Here is a 17,512-nt window from a genome sequence, read left to right as displayed (position 1 = left end):
TTGATTTCATTTTTCAGTTTTCATTTCATCATAGATTGCGATTCATGTGGCGGAGTTGGGGATGGGGAAGGGGGAGCAATAAAATTACAAACTCAATTCTATTTATTTACAAAGTCCTATATATACATTTTACATTTAAACAAAATATACATTAAAATATACAGATGAATTACCGAATTTTTAATTATCAATTATGAAAATTCTAAGAGTATGGAATGAGGTTAACAAAAATAGCAAAGTGATCACTGAAAGGAGATGGCATCCACCCTGCTGCATCGGAGCAATTATTTTGGAAGATGAGATCTAAAATATTTCCATCGATATGAGTGGGATATTGACAACGCTGGTGAAAGATATGCGGTGGTAATAATTCATTCAGATCATTTCTGTTATCAGGCAAGTTGAAATCACCAAGAATTACTGTCGAGTATGTGGCAACGTCAATTTGCTGTCCAATTTGATCGAGTTCGATTTGCAGCGACTGTATAAACAAAGGAATTGAACTTGCCGGAGGTCTGTAAATTAAAACGAGTAAAATATATTCACCATTGACCATGACCAAAGACGGAAGTAATTCTATGTTACTAACTGTATTTAATAACTGAATTATTTGAACATGATTCGTATCATAAGTTATTGCTAGTCCATGTTCAGTTTGTTTGTGTAATGTTTTCCAAGTAGATAAGTTTGGATTATCCTCTACCCTTTTGGCAGTATTTCTACCAGTTTCTGTAAAACATAGCAAGCAGCATGTAGAGGTGTAAATTTCTTGAGATAGGAAATGCTCAATATGCATATTCCATGATCTAATATTGAAAAGACACAAGTTTGGACCGTGCATTCTTTCCAACGGATGAGTTAACAATAAAGCCTTATTCGATCTCATTTCCTCCATTGCTTTTAGGGCCTTATTATTTACAACAATATGTTTATCAGGCTTGAAATTCAATAAATGTATATTGTTACTAGATGTGGCACGAGAAAGTAGCGTGTATAGAAGCCCTGGTCCAACTGGTGTTAACCCTTTCCCACTTCTAGTTGATTGATCTAAATTCCCACTAGCGTATTCCAATGTACTACCTTGTGCTTTGTGAATCGTAGTAGCAAATGCAACAATCAATGGGAACTGTTTTCTTGTAATTTCAATGTCATTGAATTTAAAAGTTTTTGTTTCTGGGTAAATAGGAACGCATGATTTGTATTCATATTTTAATCTCGAGTCTTTCAGTTTGTTACCAGATGAGGGATTGTCAAATTGAACCAATATCATACCTGAGGGTTTGTTGTTTCTAAGCCCTTGAATGTATCGAACTATCCCGGTTGAGCCATTAATCAATTTATCTTCAACATCTTTGTTGATTGTGAGCATGACTCTAGCTCCAACACATATCGTCAATTCCTTTGGTAGCCCTGCAGTCTCATTGATTGGCATATCTTTCTTTAAGCTAACTTTAGTTCTTGACTCATCTTTTGCTAAAGAGGTATGTTTATTACCCCATTCTTTACATTGTCTCAAGCAAAGAGAATTTTGCTGATCTTTTAGTCGGTTAGTTATGTACATTTTCATGAAATTCTCAGGCCATTCAGTTGTATCAGTTTGTTCGAAAGATGAAATTTTTTCGATATCAGCTGACGTATGGTTACCTTCACGAAGCCTATTAAGTAATTCAGCGAATTCGGAATCTCCACTTTGTCTAACTATTTCCTCTAACTCGTAAAGTTGGAATTCGTCCCATGCGAATCTTAAACCTTTTGGGTCGTATATTGAGTTTTGACCAACAGGTGTCAACTGAAAAAAGTCTCCAATCAATAACAAGGAAATGCCACCAAACGAATCTTTATTTTCTTTGATATTTTGCAATCTTAAATTCAAATCATCAAAACTTTTGTCACCAATCATAGAGATTTCGTCAATTATAAGAATCCTTAAGTATTTAAATTTTACTCTCAGATTTTGCATATTTGAATTGCTGAGTGATTTATTAATAACGTATGTCCCCTTTCCATATATCGGTAGTTTCAACACTGAGTGCAAGGTGGTTCCGTCAATGCTTGCTGCTGCTTTACCAGTTGATGCAGTTACAAGAACAGATGGTTGTGTGTCACAATTTTGACCAGGCTCTTTCAAGATCTTTCTCAACTGTTCAGTCAAAGCTTTTACTAAGAAACTTTTTCCAACACCTGCACCACCACTTAATAGAATTCTAAATGGGTCTGGTTTTTCAAGGGAATTGTTTTTCTCAGCTAATTTAAGAGTCACGACATATTTAAATATGTAATTAAAAAAGTTTTTCTGTTTTTCGTTAAAATTAGAACACATATTGTAAAATAAATCACGCGGCATAGCAGGATTTTGATTTGTCACAGTAAAAGGTATCAAGGGGTTCTCATTCGATTCATCATTAGATTCCTTGTCTTGATCAAAGTCTATCAAATCTGGATGAAATACACCATAATCGTTGCCTTGTTCATCTTCACTGCTACTTTCTGAGTCAGAGTTATCATAAACGGGTATTTCGTCCAGGTCTATTTCATTTGGTTGGTTAAAATTAGAATCATGTTTTAAAATGTTTGGCATAATCACCTCTTCAACTTCAAAGAATTTTTCTTCAAATGTTGCACAATCTCCTTTAATGGTATCTTCATTTTCCCAAGGCATGTATAATTGGAGAAGTACAAGGTAGTAATTATTTCTATCTTGAAGTTTACTAACTTTATGATATCGGATTACACACGCGCGGCTTCTTTTTCTCATTTTCCCCATGCCATTTTTCAATGTAATTGTTTTGGATAATTCAGCATTAATCTCGATAGTTTCTGTTTCATTGTCAGATTCATTTACTTCATCTTCTTCTTCATTTTCGTTTTTCTTTGGATAAGTATACGTGGAAGCAAAGTCAGCATAGCACATGTCTCTTAAGTTATTAGGACGATTAGCATACTTGTCAATTAAATTCTTTTTGTAAACATTTTTGGACTCTGGATCGAGTTTAGCTAGCTCAGATGGATTTTTTAACATCCTTAATCGCTTTTCTTTTGGTCCTGATGGAATATATTCAACATCAATATTCGAGGTTCGCATCTTTAAAGACAGAGTCCTTTTTATCGCTTCATGAGTCGATACTTCACGTTTAGTCAAAAACACATTTCCTATAGCACGCAATTTATCTTTTACAGCTTTTCCAGATGCCTCTTTGTGTGCCTTTTTCATAAGTTCACTCATATTTCTTTCTGGTTTACACATGTAAGAAGTAATATACGCTAACACCGCATACATATTTGTAACGTACTGAATGTTCATGTTTGATTGTAAAAGGCTAATTATGACAGTATTGTATGGGCCGATGTTAGTTTCATGAGGTTTCCTTTTGTAAATCACAGTCAGCTTTCTTTGAACTATATCTAATGCAGAGAAATATTCATCTCTTGAAAGATCACAAGATAATAATAAATCATCAAGAGTAACACTTTCAAGATCTGTACTGCAATTATTAATTTCGTCAAGTACCTTATCTAAAATTCTTTTGCTTTGTCTATACTCATTTTTATCAATGTATTTTCCACGTATAATACGAGTTTCTTCACAAGGTGGCCAAGGTGCTTTAAACCTACATCTTGATCCACTTTTCTTTCTACAAGTAAATGTGTGATGATGTTTTTGAACTGTGTTAACTAGATGATAGAGCTCAGGATATTTTTCTTTATCCGGTAGCTGACACGTGATATATTTGTCAATGAAATCTATAACCTCGTTGTCTTTGCTACTGTCTCTCTCATTGATTTTAGGCGCATCTTTAATATGGACTTGTGAATGGACGTGTTCCAGCCCCGTACGATGTTGAAATTCTCTTCTATCGTCATAATTTAAAATCTGTCCTATTGGATGCAAGCCGCTCATGAGCATTTTTGGAAAAACTTTATTGAAAATGTGATCGATTTGTCTGGCTACTGTGACAGGGTTTCTTTTTAAATATTGAACTTTTTCACTCCAGCTCATATTATTCACCTCTTCATCTGTTAGAGTTTCTCCGTATTGTGTAGCGACTACTTTGATAATATTAGTCCATTTAAATAATGCTGCACTCCATGTAAGAAAGTATGTGCTAGGTCCAAACACACGACATTTAGCTAAAACATCCAACATCATGTTATGGCACCACTGTGGAGTTCCTCTAATATTCTTGAATGAGTTTTGGAAAATTTGGTCATCATTTATCATTTGTCTAACGTTATCAGGGTTGGTCAATGATCCTGCAGAAATATCACTTTGAAAGTGTTTTTGCTGTGAAAAACTGATTGCACTAGCAACATTCGAGCTTTCCGTCCAATGCAAAGAATGAAATATGTACTGAGGATCTGAAGCAAATCTATCATCTGACGATTTCAGCCTGGCATGGACATATTTTATTGGAGTTATATTCCTATCTCTAGGCGTATTGAAGTAATTCTTAGCATCAGGATAATGCCCTGGAAAAGCTAATGCTTCCCAATCTGGTTCAGAATAGAATGACACAGGCAATTCGTTTTCGCACGGTGCAATATTGACAATTTCATCAGATGATATAGGGGTGGGTTGTTTATGAGCAATCTCAATAGCTTGTTCTGAAGTAATATTTGCGCCTTCAATTTCATACATTAGAGTTGGCTGGGAGGAATTGTTATCTTTAATTTGTTTTTCGTGATTTTTATCATTGCCTTCAATGTTATCATCACTATCACTTTCATCATCTTGCTGAGGTTGTGCATTTTTATCAGTAAGTAGTGACCATAATTCAGGGTCTCTTCTTAAACTTTCATCTTCCCATCTCGCATTAGGTACAACATTTTCATAAAATTTATTTATTTCAACTAACTTTTCTAAAGCTTTTGTAACAAATGCAGGTCGGATATTTTGTTTATTCACATAGCTTTTATCTGTAAGACGTCGCTTTAAAGCAAGTGATATTAAAAATTCTTCACTGCAAACTCTTGGTAAAATCTTTTGAATTTTGTCTAGATTTGCCGGAACCATTACGCACTGTCCTTTGAGACCTTGCTGCCCACCTTTATGTTTTGGTACAATAAACATGAAGGGAATAATTTGCGACACAAGCATCATTTCTATGGGGCACAAATCATCTAATTCAGGAATTCTTGTAGACAGTTGCAAATTATTTGCTTGAGCCTGCACTGGTAACTTTTCTTTTTTTATTGCTTTATCACATGGGTGGCAAATCCAGTATTTTTCTTCTGAATCACAATGTAAGTTGACAGCATCACATTCTTCAAACATTGGTAAGCCTTCATATTCTTTATGGAGGAACCGCTTGCCGTTTCCCTTGTACTCCCATTTTAGACATATGTGACATTTGTTTGTCGGGCCGTTTTGTGTAGCTGTTACAAATTTTTGCTTCACGATTTCAAAAGCTTTGGTTAAAGTTATCGAAGGGTCAACCATGCTTGATCTTTGAACTTTATCAAATTCTTTTTGTTCCTCTATTTTGCTAAGCTGTCGAAATTTCCCCTTTTTTATCCGATTATTTTTTTTAACACTTTCTTTTTCAAAATCATTTTGATTCTCCCGCAAATTTTGCATTCTTTTCCGTGCAGATTTTTGGTTTTCTTTTTTTTTTAAATCATTTTGATTTTCTCGAAAAAGCCTTTTCTTTGATTTATCAGATTTTCGACTTTCATCTCTTTCAAAATCATTTTGATTTTGCCTCAAATTTTGCATTCTCTTTTGTGCAGATTTTTGGCTATCTTTCTTTTCAAAATCATTTTGATTTTCTCGAAAAAGCCTTTTCTTTGATTTATCAGATTTTCGACTTTCATCTCTTTCAAAATCATTTTGATTTTCCCTCAAATTTTGCATTCTTTTTTGTGCAGATTTTTGGCTTTCTTTCTTTTCGAAATCGTTTTGATTTTCTCGCAAATTTCGCATTCTTATTTGTGCAGACTTTTGGCTTTCTTTCTTTTCTAAATCATTTTGATTTTCCCGCAAATTTTGCATTTTTTTTCGTGCAGATTTTCTGGCTGAATCAATTTGAGTGTTATCAAAATTACACCGCATTTTCTTCATGACAGATTTATTCGAAGAAACTGTTAGTTTACGTTTTCTTTTTACAGGTGTGGTGGAAATTGACTCAGACGGGTTTATCGTTGTTTTTCTGCTTTGTCTTTCTAGCTCTAAAACAAGAGATCTCTTTATCATGACTTCAGGATTCAACTCATTATTATCATCAATTTTTGAGAAAAAAGAATTTTGATTTTTTACTTCGGGAGTGTTGTTTTCAGCTACATATTGTGTGGTTATATTTGCTGTTGGGATATTATCTTTTGAAGAATTGACATTTGGTTCAATAAAAAAATCTTGACTCGAAGGAGTAATCGGTATTATTTCGGTTGTTTTTCTATAGATCAATAAGTAAGGAACAATATGGTCATTGACCGTACATCTAAATACATTATTTCCAATAGCCACAACACGCTCATCGTCAACTGAATACCACATTTCTCCGTATCTTACAGCTGCAGTGTAGTGACCACTATTTGCAGTATTCCCATGGTGATAAATAATGGCCTGTAAATGAAGTTTCCCTATAAGTACATTTTCAATGTCCGTTTCGATTCTTAAATTTGGAGCTAACTTTCTAGAGGTGTTGGTTAATCGGTCGTAACCAAAAATGAGTAATTGAATGATTAAAGTATCTGAAATGTTGTACAAAGTTTTGGCTTTAGTTGCTTTTGTTCTAACAGGGCAAGTAGAACATTCGTACAGCTCATCGAGAAATTCCCCATTTGGATTGTTGATACGTCTAGAGATTTCTACTTCGATTGAATTTTCTTTAAAACGATTAGGGAATTCGATATGGCATACGGTATCGTATAAGGATCTTTCAGAGGCTTTGAAGCAAGTTTGACATAATATAGATTCTAAAAATGATATTTGGAAAATATTTTCGGGTACGTTATTATTAGCATTGAAAGGGTAAATGAGATTCACAATGTGCATTAAACATTCTTCAGCGTCAAATTGTTGTCGTAGGGCAGGGTCATAATTTGGTAACTCGATTGATGAAATAAATTTATATGTTTCGATTGTGGTAGCAGAATTTTCCATCACTAAGAATAATTCTTTAACTTTCAATTTAGCAGGGTTGTTTGTATCAAGATGATTGACAAATTCTCGAAAGCTATCGATTGAGTAAAGTACTTGGAGGACTGAATTAAAGAAGCAAACATTTTGCTGTAAATTTTTCAACCCTAAAGGTGATTTTCCTCTCAATGGTAACAAGCTACTTACACGTTCTAGATTCGAATCATCAACTTGCTTCACTTTTCTAGGTGTCCCCTTAAAACCCTTTTTCTTTTTTGATGTTCCTTTTGGTCTCCCTTGGCTTTTCTGAAATCTTTCGTCAGCCATCTTCAAAAAATCGAACTCAAACAAAGTTTTAGATGTAATAATTTCAGATTTCGTAATTTCAAGTCTCGTAATATCAAATTTTGTAATGAGCGTAATGAGCGTAATGAGCGTAATGACAGCCAACACTAAGGTTGGCAACTGATTTAATAACCTCTCCACCGCTTTATAGGTGACACCAGGTATAAATCAGTAAAAAACTAATTACAAAAGATAGATATAAATGTTGCTTTTATTTGCTTTTTTATTTATTTTTTTATGTTTTTTATTTTTTTTATTTTTTTTATTTTTTATTTTTTTTATTTTTTTTTTCTGTTTTTGATTTCTTTTTCTTTTTTATTTTATTTTCAATATTTTTTTTCAATATTTAACAACAAATTATATCTATCAAATTTCCTAATAAATTTGTTTTTCTTTCTCTTCTTCTCCTTCTCCTTCTTCTTCAGGTGACTTCTGTCTTTGCACAGGCTTTGCACCACGGTAATCTTCTTTGAAGAATGTCAGCAGTTTTTGCAAATAGCAAATTGATTGGAAAGTTGTTTGTTTGTGTTTGTATTTTTCTTGCGACACTGGAATTTTAATGAAATCGCCTATTGTGGTATTGATATTTTCTCTTGTTGTTTAATATTATTTGGTTTTTATGCTAAATAAAGATTGAAAAAGACTATATTGTAATGAAATATTAAGGAGACGATGAGTGATCCGATAGTAATACTTAATATCACTCTGTTATTTTCAATGTCTTCAATGGTTGATCTGATTGATTAGAAACTTTTAAAATTCATAACAGTAAAACACCAGAAACATCTCTCTTCCACAACGCGTGTCTCAGTGTCATAACATAACACAAGCTAACACAAGAAAATATTTTCAGGAGACAAACTGAAAAAAATATGCAAGCGAAACCTCTCTCCTCCATAGAGACTATTCATCCTTTTGTCTTATATTAATATTAATTGAATGGAAAATATGTCGTACCGGTGGAGATTTTACTTTCTCTTTTTCTTATTTACAAAAACGCACACAGTCGGTCTTATTGAAATGATAAACATTTTTTCTCATCAAAATAATACGTAATTAGTTTTTAAGAACATTGATCTATGAATAGTGATTCTTATAGCTACAAATTCATTTTTTGAGCCAAAAAAATTTTTCTATTAAAATCTGCTTCAGCCAACTTTTGAATGTGGTGGTACCCTACTTTTATGCAAAAAATCAAAAAAATCTAATGATAAAATCTCGAGAAAATCACAAAAAACCCTAATTTTAGACATATTTTGGCCCAAATTAACCCAACATAATTTTTTCTCGAAAATCGGGCTCCGTCACATTCGAGGGTTTAAGGCTATCTATCTTTGTGCAAAAAATCAGAAAAAACTAATGAGCCAATCATGAGGAAAGCTAATAACTAACGAACGAACAGACGAACGGACGAACGGACAAAGGTTAATTTATAGGACCTCCACCGGGGTAGGTCCAAACAAAGGTTAATTTATAGGACCTCCACCGGGGTAGGTCCAATAACCAAAAGGGACATCGTATATTATATTAGGATAATACGGATCCTGCCATTTGGTCGAAGGTAGATCTGGGGATTGTGATTCAAACAAGCAGGTTTTGGAAAGCAGTGTAGTTGCATCAAAACCACACCCAACAATCTTCAATCCTGGAGCAGGACTGCTCTTCTGAGTATCTTCATCTGGTCTAAACTCGATTTTGTTTGATTCTATTGGAAGAAGTGGGTTCAATTTCAATGGCTTTATATCTGACAGTTTCGGTAAGTGTTGGTGCTGTGTGTAATAATCGATGGTCTGTTGCATGTGATTCATTACTTCAACATTTTGAAAGAACAGGTTTGCCAGACTACTTGCTGATGTGTTGACCACAGTAGGTTCTTGTGCCACAACCTGTTCCCATTTTAACCAAGGTGCTTTTGATTGATGTATTTCTTTGACATCAGGTTGGAAAGTTAAGACTTGGTTGGAGTTGTTCCTGAAATCCTCAGTCAGTTTCTTTTCAAAATCTTTCGCTTTATCTGACAATGATAAAGCAAATTTCTTCCATTCAAATCCAATGGAAACTTGAGTCGATACAGTTGTTTCAGAATGTTCCTTGTGATAACTGCTGTTAACAAAATTGGTCATTTTGGCGCGCCCTCCGGTTATTACCGATGTGACGTAGTGTGTTCCAAAGCTCCCTAACACTTGGTTGTAAATAGTTTGCTGCGCTTCTGTCTGAGGTGTGCCCATTTTGTTCAAATACGCCATAGTTTGTTGAAACATGGGAGACATTTTTTCGCCCATTAAGAAGGGTGGAGGAAGGGTGGCTTCGAAAACACCCCACCATGATTCAGATGATCCGATAGCCTGTCCTTCTTTAGTGATCGACTCGTAGATTTTGTGAACGTCTTTATGAGCGGAGATTCCCAGACTGAAGTTGCCAGTGTGTATACCAACGTCGAAACCGACTGAGGATTGATACGTATGAATGTACTCACTGCATAAAAATAAAGTAAAAAATCATTTTCAAACGATTGCTTATTTCAACAAAGAGACCGTAAGGCCGGTCTCCACTTGTGCGCGCTTCAATCGCACTTTTTCGAGCAAAGCTTCCACGCTATTTGTCAAAAGAAAAATGAAGCAACTCCATTGGCGCGATTTGACGTAACGGTTGAAAAAAGTTGAAACGTGTTCAACTTTTTATTCGAGCGCGCGCAACATTCTTATAACGTAATCTTTTTTCAAAGCAAAAAGGATTGAAGCCAAAAAGTGCGATTGAGTGGAGAAGTGGAGACGGCCTTTAATGTCCTCCAAAGTTTGAAGAATGAGATTCGTTTATTGTAATCAATTTTCTTTTGAACCACAAGAAAGAAAGTTGACCTACCTAAAATGAGTGTAAACTCCGACACAGGATTCTTCCACGCGTTTTGATTGTGCGCCGTGCGTCACCACCGTCACGAAGTCGGGCGCCACGTACGTCTTATCAATAGATTGAACGTAAACTTTTTGTGACTGTTCTTGATTTGCCAAATCAAATATACGAGACTTGCTGCTCCAAGAAGCGGCATCGAATCCTGCACTCAAAACATCTAACCCAGGTAACACTTCATAAGCGCTGACTATGGACAATATTTCAATGAAAAGAAAGAGGGGAATTATTCGACCCTTTTTCTTCATGACTGATGTCTAGTCAAAGTATTTTTTTCTAAAATTTGAAAGATAAACATTGAAATTTAGGATCGGTAATCAATGAAAACATTAGTGAAATAACTGTTCGTCTGTGAAATCTATGGCATGTGTTCTTTCCTCATATGGAATGGATGATCCCTAAACTAAGTTCATCATAAATGACCTCTATCTTCACAGTAATACAAAGGACTATGAAAAGACCCAAGTTTTTCAAAGATTATACCTAGAAATAATTTTAGACTGCATAATTTCAACTGATGATTGTTTACAGTGGCGTTGTGGGAAAATTTTTCTGGAGGGGCCAAAATCAATTTTTTTAAAATGGCGCCCCCCCCCCCAAATTTTCGAAAGTGGTGCCCTCACCCACCATTTTCTAAACTTTTACTAATTCATTTGCCTAGGCATAATGAGGAAGGAAATATTTAATGGAGAAGAGTAGATATATCTTTGATGAATGGAAAAAGGAAAAAACAGGCCCACCATGGTTGGGGCCGACTAGAAAATTTTTAAAAATCGACTGCCAAGATACCCTAAATCACTAAATAAAAATAGACAAATTTGACACTTGCTAGAGTGAAAAGAAACTTAAAGAAACAATGTGTAATGCAAGCGAAGCGAGCGGAAAAACTGATGGTTTATGATTTCAATATTGTTGTCAGCAAATTAGTCTTGGGGCGCAGTTAGATTTTCATTTAATAATGCTATATTGTACACAAAAAACTTGTAAAATACCTAGATTGCAAAGAAGTTACTAATTAACTTTATTGCAAGCGAAGCGAGTGAAAAAAAATGCAAGTATTTTAAAATTATCTCAGTAAAATTGGTCCTGGGCGCAATTTAAGGCGCATAAAGTATGATTTTTAAGATTGGCGCGTTTCGAAAATCTCTTTTGGCGCCCCTTGCTCTTCGGCGCCCCTTCAAAAAAGCTCCGCTGGGGGGGCCATGGCCCCCTGGCCCCCCCTGCCACAACGCAACTGATTGTTTACACGTATAGCATAAAACTGTTGGTAATTTCATCTCTTCTCAATCAATCTAGACTACACTATACCGGGTGTGCCAGAAATAAGTTATCCTCTTTAACTTGATATTGTAGGCAGTAGAAAAGAGATTTTTCAAAGATTATTTCGGAATCATTCAGAGAAAAGCCTAACTTAAAATTTGGTGTATTACTTTTTAATTTATTTCATTGGTTCAAAAGTTATATTCAAAAACCTAAAATGTCAAAGAAGGCGACACACCCGGAAAATTTTCAATACCTTCATCAGTGCTGCCAATGATAAGACATTTCTTTACAAACAGCCACCAACACAACTCATTGATTTCAAATGGATCTTTTATGTAAATTCCTTCCTTGACATTTAAAAAGTCGCTTTTGTCATCAATTTGATGTTTGTGGATAGTCATGTGAGATTGATGGGGGATTTCCCAGTATCAGCTTGAACTGTTTGTGTTCGTAAGTTATTAACAACAAATATTTTTGTTTTATTGTCTGTCGATTGTCAATTGTATTGCTTCAAGCAAATGTTTCAGACTTTCAGCAATATCTAATTAATACAATGGAGTCTCTTTAACTCGAACCTCTATAACAATGCGTTATAAACTATACTCCATAACACGAAATTTCCTTATTCGAACAATTTTGTGTTCCCCGTGCCTGTTCGAGTTATGGACACTCCATTGTATAAGCGTTACTGTGTCGCAATAGAGAATGCGCTTGTATTGAAGTCTTGAAGTATTTTTTGAGTATTTTTGTTACGTCTAAATTCTAATGAGCATTTATAATGTACATCATAAAAAGTCCACCGTCCTCCGCTAACAACTTTCTGTTGGTCTAAAATTTTGGACGTTTTTGCATATAAAAAAAATAAGTTTGTGATCTTTTGACGTTGAATTCCGAATCTGGCGAATCTAGTGAATACACCTTTTCGACCGTAGCCGCCAATAGCTGCGCATGTATGGGGCAAATGAGTTTCTCGACAGAAAGGGCTGTAAGTGAATACGCCTCGTTTCATGTTGAATTCCGACGTTATTCACACTATTACTTTTAATTGTGATATTTTCAGAATACTGTATGATGTAACCTGAGAGCAGATTGTGGTTATTTTCTGTCCACCACGCTGAAGCTCTAAAGGGATGGGTGGAAACATAACAATCTGACGAATATCCAATCTCGAAATCGTAAGGACCACGTTCGTCTAAAAGGACTGGGGATGACAACAAAGTTGCGTGATTGTGTTTATGAATAGGGCGCCGTATCAGCTTTTGACTTTCTGGCGCACAACAAGATTCTTGTTGTAAAATTTTCCGCAGGAGGACTATTTTCCTCAGATGTAAAATTTTTAAGTGCCATCAGAGGTTTACCGTGCACGTAAGAAAATTATGAACAGCTGTTATCAGGTTAGTATGATGTAACTGAGACTTTTTCTTAGAATTACCATCCACTTTATCACTTACTTCAGCCTGGATATCCAAGCTTTAAATTTCAGAAAAATAATTCTTTTTAGTTCTGAAATTACAGCTTGGTCTTCCTAGAAAATGAAAATGCAGACCCATGTTTCCAAAACTTTCCCAGTCAACCCAAGGCAGCAAAACAGAAATTTCTAAAGAGCAACCTAACAAGAATCCAAAAATTACACCGAAGGCCGTCATTATCAGTAAGTTTGTATGCATCGTCATGACCATGTTTTCTTTCTTTATCTAAACTAAAAAGTGAGGAATTACCCTATTTTTGTTACATAATTTCTCCGTGTCACGATGTAGATCAAGCCTTATGGCTTTAGCGAAGTGAGCGCAAGCATGCGGACTGCATTCTGATTTGATAATGCAAATCGATTTAGGAAGACCAGGCGGTATATTAGCAACATAACATATCCAAATCTAGACTGTGAACAAACAGTTTACCGCCTGGATATCTAGGCTATACTTTGAGCACCAGTTTAGCATTCTCTGAAATTCAACCTTTGGAGACGGACAATAAGAATTTTACCGCGCGTGCTAAAATTGCTAATTAAAGAATCATAAATGGTGATCACATATCCTTATGCCAAGCTTAAGCAAACTATATCATTGAATATATGTGTAACGAGTATCCTTCAAAAGAAATCCTTAACGCTGCTCAAATCGCTTCCAGTAGCGTAGATAGGAGGGGTGCAAAATCTGTCTAGGAGAGCAGATTCTTATGACATTGCGATTGTCTATTTATAATATGAAAAGATAATTACTGTGGCATAAAAATCTGCTCTCTTACACAAATTTTGCACCCCTCCTATTTACGCTACTGGATTCCTAATCATAGTCTCCCTTTCATTGTGATTTGATTTGTACGGCTCTGGATGATTGTCATGGTTACTTTTGTTCTAGCTGAGTTCGCGTTTAAATAGAATCGGGGTTGGTCGTCACAGTTTAACATTCATACGCTGTGATACTCACGCTACTCTATCAAAAACTGGAAAATAGAATCCCTTTCATGACGTTTTAAGGAGAGAAAAAGTTAATCCCAGGCCTTTCCAGGAAATAGCTACCGTATCGTTAAACGTAGGAATGATTTAGTGATTTCCAGAAACTGTTGGTCCTGTGCACACGAGACACATATACCATGATGTATAGTGATGACACTCGAGTTACGCTCCGAGCGAACGAATGGGATGAGTTTCAACACACATCACAAAATCTGACATCTAAACTTTAAATAGAGCTCTCGTATCTTACCTCAGCAATAAGACAAAGCATATCTTGACAAAAGCCCACCGTCATTTTTTCCAGCTCTTCTATCAGATTGAGTCCGAAAACTAAATAGAAAGAAAAGAAAATTTTGTTTGAGTCAGTGAAACAAAGAGAAGAGGCAAGCTTGAGTTCATAAGACAACTAAGCTCAAGGTCAAGGCCGAGAAAAACGTTACCTTTTTATTGCCGGGTAGAGAATTAGAAAAGCAAAAAGGAGGGAAAAGCTTTGACTGAGAGGCCACGGTGTCAAACTATCGATGTAATACAAAAAACTGTTTTGAAGGAAAAATCATCTACGGCGCAGGAAGACTATTTGATTTCAAACAAGCAAACGAACCAGAAAAATGTTAAACATACTTCCTTGGAAAGCACGACGAATAATTGCCACCTCCTATAAGAGAAATAACAGGTTCTACGGTTACTAACGATAAATAAAGATGTTCAAGGGATAACCAGATAAAAATTGAAATTCAACCAAAAGATTCTTTACATAAATAGTCCTTAGCAGAACATCCAAATTTTACTGGCTACTTGCTTAAGTCAAGATATTTAGGTTTTGTAATTTTTAGTTTCTCCTTGAAAGTGATAGAATTTCAACATAAGGTTACGCGTGATGTACGAAAATCTGAAATTGTAAATCATACATCTTCTTCAGATTGTTTTTTTCTTAAAAACATATGGGGGTCTTACTTAGTATCATGGAAGGAATCTTTTGAGCTTAGTTTTAATTTTTATCTGGTTACCCCTTTTAAGGATGAAGAATCGCTGAACTTGTTGGGAGGTTGTACTAAGTGTATATCCATTGGTTTAGGCTAAGAATATAATTTATAAGTCACTTCTTATTTAACAACAGATTCACGGTTTTTAAGACGTTGCTATGCATTATAAGTAGCATTCTTCATATTTCCAGCCCCCCTTCTCATTAATAAGGTCCCTTCTATACTTTACTTTTCGAGGGGGATTTTGTATTTCGAATTTTTCGTTAACTTTGATGAGTCGTAGGCAATACATTCGGCATTTGTCTAAACGTTAAAAGCCTTGAAGATTCAACACGTATTTCTCCTTAAAAATTTCTAAAGATGCAGAAATCTTAACTGTAAGATAGTAGGGGTATAGTAGAAAGTTCACTTACGTCATTTTGGCGAGAGCACAAGACTGAAATGATGATATCGACGCCTTTTGCTTGATCCATGTGCTAAAAAATATAAGAATACATACATCATAGTATTCCAAGTGCTCTTAGCAAACTAATTAGGCTCTCCTCTGTATCAGCTTAATAGACAGAACTCGTCTTACGTTTGAAAGGTTTGGGTAGAAACCTCTAGCCGGGTCAGTTCAAAACTAATATCCTCTGAAGTTTTGACTAGCAATAAGCAGTGCCGTAGCAGCTGAGGGGGGGGGGGCAAAGGGGGGCTATGCCCCCCCAATAATTTTTTCAAAAATGGTTCTTTTGCAAAATGCAAAGTTTTTCTTTTTTAATTTGTCATAATTGTCACAATTGAGTGCATTTTCAAGTAATCTAGAGCTCAAATTTTCAAATTTTCCCCCCTCGGGCCAAACCATGGTTGGCCCTCACGGTGTCACTAAACTTCAGTCCCCCAATATGGAAATGCTTCCTATGGCACTGCAATAAGTATCCAAAGATTAGAGCGCAAAAAATTGAAGAAGTCTAGAGAAAACAAGATTGAAAGGAAAAGAATGAGTGTGTTTAAATCATCTTCGGGATCAATTGTCGCTATAGTGATTACGTTGTTGACTTACCTACATCGTTCGTTAAAGAACGATAAACGATAAAGAAGAAGAATCTAGATCGACTGGAAAGAGAAAGATTACATTAATCTAAATAAGTTTGCGTTTATCGACCCAGTGATATTCATATTGGAAGTTTATTGTGGCTTGGATCACGAGATTTACGTTTCGAGAGATGCTTCTCCCATCATCGGGCAATGTGGAGGATTTTTTCCTCACTATTTTTACTAAAGTCTGTCCAGATATAATTGGCAGTGGAAACAAGAATGCCTGTAACTTTTGATAGTCAAATATAATTATGGAAATTTTTTTGCTTGTTTTAGAGAATCAAAAGCACTATATTTGAATGTATTTTTGGTTGAAAAATTTGCGATTTTTAGCGGTTAAATTTGCGATTGTAAAAATTGAGCTTTTTTTCTACTTATGCTTTAACGTTCATTTTTACACCAGTGGTAGTTCAGAAGGTTAGGTTAAGAAGTTTCTTAAATTTCAAGGCAAACAGAAAAGTCCTTCGGAAGATATGGGACCCGAAATACCCCTTGGTAGGACTTTTCTGTGAAATATCAAATCTCCAACTTATTACTAAAAACGGGGGTTATGTTATCTTTTTTGAACAGTGCAATTAAAAGTTGGAAATTATATTTGACTATCAAAAGTTACAGGCATTCTTGTTTCCACTGCCAATTATATCTGGACAGACTTTAATAGACCTTCTGATTACCCATAAAACTTACATATAAAACTTACATTAATACCAGCGAACAAACTAACAGCATCATAGATTTCATTGGCTAACAGCAAAGCCAATGTAATGTTTTCAAAGTATGGACCAAGTTTTCGTAAATCATCCACCAAATCCTGGTAAGAGAGTTTTCAAAGTCATTTATTAGCCACTATTTTTGATGATATATAAAACATATGCACAGTATAAATAATGACAAGGCAAAATTTACAAAATAATTTTTTCAAATTGGAGCTTGCGCAGCGTGGAAGGTGGAGAGAGATGTTCATTCTTTTTCTTTTTTTAATGCTGTGAAGCAAACGGTGGGACCAAATCCTTTAAAATCGAAGAGAAAACTTGAAAACGGTTCCAGATGTAATGTTTTTCTTCTTTCAAAATTTATCAACAAAATCATGCTGCTAGCTGTGAAAGCTTCGTGCATTAAAAAAAACCTTGAATTTGTACAAATTTTGTCGTGACTAAGAAAAAATATCGCAGAAAATTAATCTTCAGTTCATTAAAGTAAGAAAACGGGATGACGTGACTCACGCGTCGGTAACGACGGAAGAATTCACGTATGACCAATTGACGTTGTGCGTTGTTACGTGTTGTCAAGAACTGAAGGATGCCTTCAACGTTACGCTCTATAAAAAAAGAAGACAATATTTTGCAGTCAAAAATAAGTCTATCTGACATTTTCAAACTATAGCATATTTATAGGAAAGACAATCAA

At 35.2% G+C, this 17,512-nt stretch overlaps 3 protein-coding genes across 3 annotated transcripts in view; 1 reads left to right on the top strand and 2 right to left on the bottom strand.

Moving 5' to 3' along the window:
- The window catches only part of LOC136823927 (uncharacterized), a 402,896-nt gene that overhangs the window by 204,864 nt on the left and 180,520 nt on the right, over nt 1-17,512 (top strand). The gene's annotated exons all lie outside the window — the stretch shown is intronic.
- The window catches only part of LOC136823875 (uncharacterized), a 69,240-nt gene that overhangs the window by 10,771 nt on the left and 40,957 nt on the right, over nt 1-17,512 (bottom strand). The window contains exons 30-34 of the mRNA XM_067080031.1: nt 17,329-17,423; nt 16,806-16,916; nt 15,442-15,504; nt 14,667-14,700; nt 14,296-14,375 (exon numbers count right to left, since the gene is read on the bottom strand). Of these exons, the coding sequence (XP_066936132.1) occupies nt 14,296-14,375; nt 14,667-14,700; nt 15,442-15,504; nt 16,806-16,916; nt 17,329-17,423 (383 nt within the window). The remainder of the gene's footprint in view (nt 1-14,295; nt 14,376-14,666; nt 14,701-15,441; nt 15,505-16,805; nt 16,917-17,328; nt 17,424-17,512) is intronic.
- On the bottom strand, nt 77-10,599 carry LOC136823854 (uncharacterized). The gene is made up of 2 exons (XM_067080014.1): nt 10,283-10,599; nt 77-9,895 (listed from the first exon to the last, which is right to left on the bottom strand). Exon 2 carries the CDS (start codon nt 7,400-7,402, stop codon nt 203-205), a length of 7,200 nt encoding a protein of 2,399 aa, XP_066936115.1. The 5' UTR covers nt 7,403-9,895; nt 10,283-10,599; the 3' UTR covers nt 77-202.

This window comes from Clytia hemisphaerica, unplaced genomic scaffold (genome assembly GCF_902728285.1).
Source record: "Clytia hemisphaerica strain Z4C2 unplaced genomic scaffold, Clytia hemisphaerica genome assembly, whole genome shotgun sequence".
Taxonomy (NCBI): domain Eukaryota; kingdom Metazoa; phylum Cnidaria; class Hydrozoa; order Leptothecata; family Clytiidae; genus Clytia; species Clytia hemisphaerica.
This window is presented reverse-complemented; position numbering and strand designations above follow the sequence as displayed.

Coding starts and splice junctions, on each gene's coding strand:
- LOC136823854 (XM_067080014.1), bottom strand. CDS start 7,402: ATGGCTGACGAAAGATTTCAGAAAAGCCAAGGGAGACCAAAAGGAACA.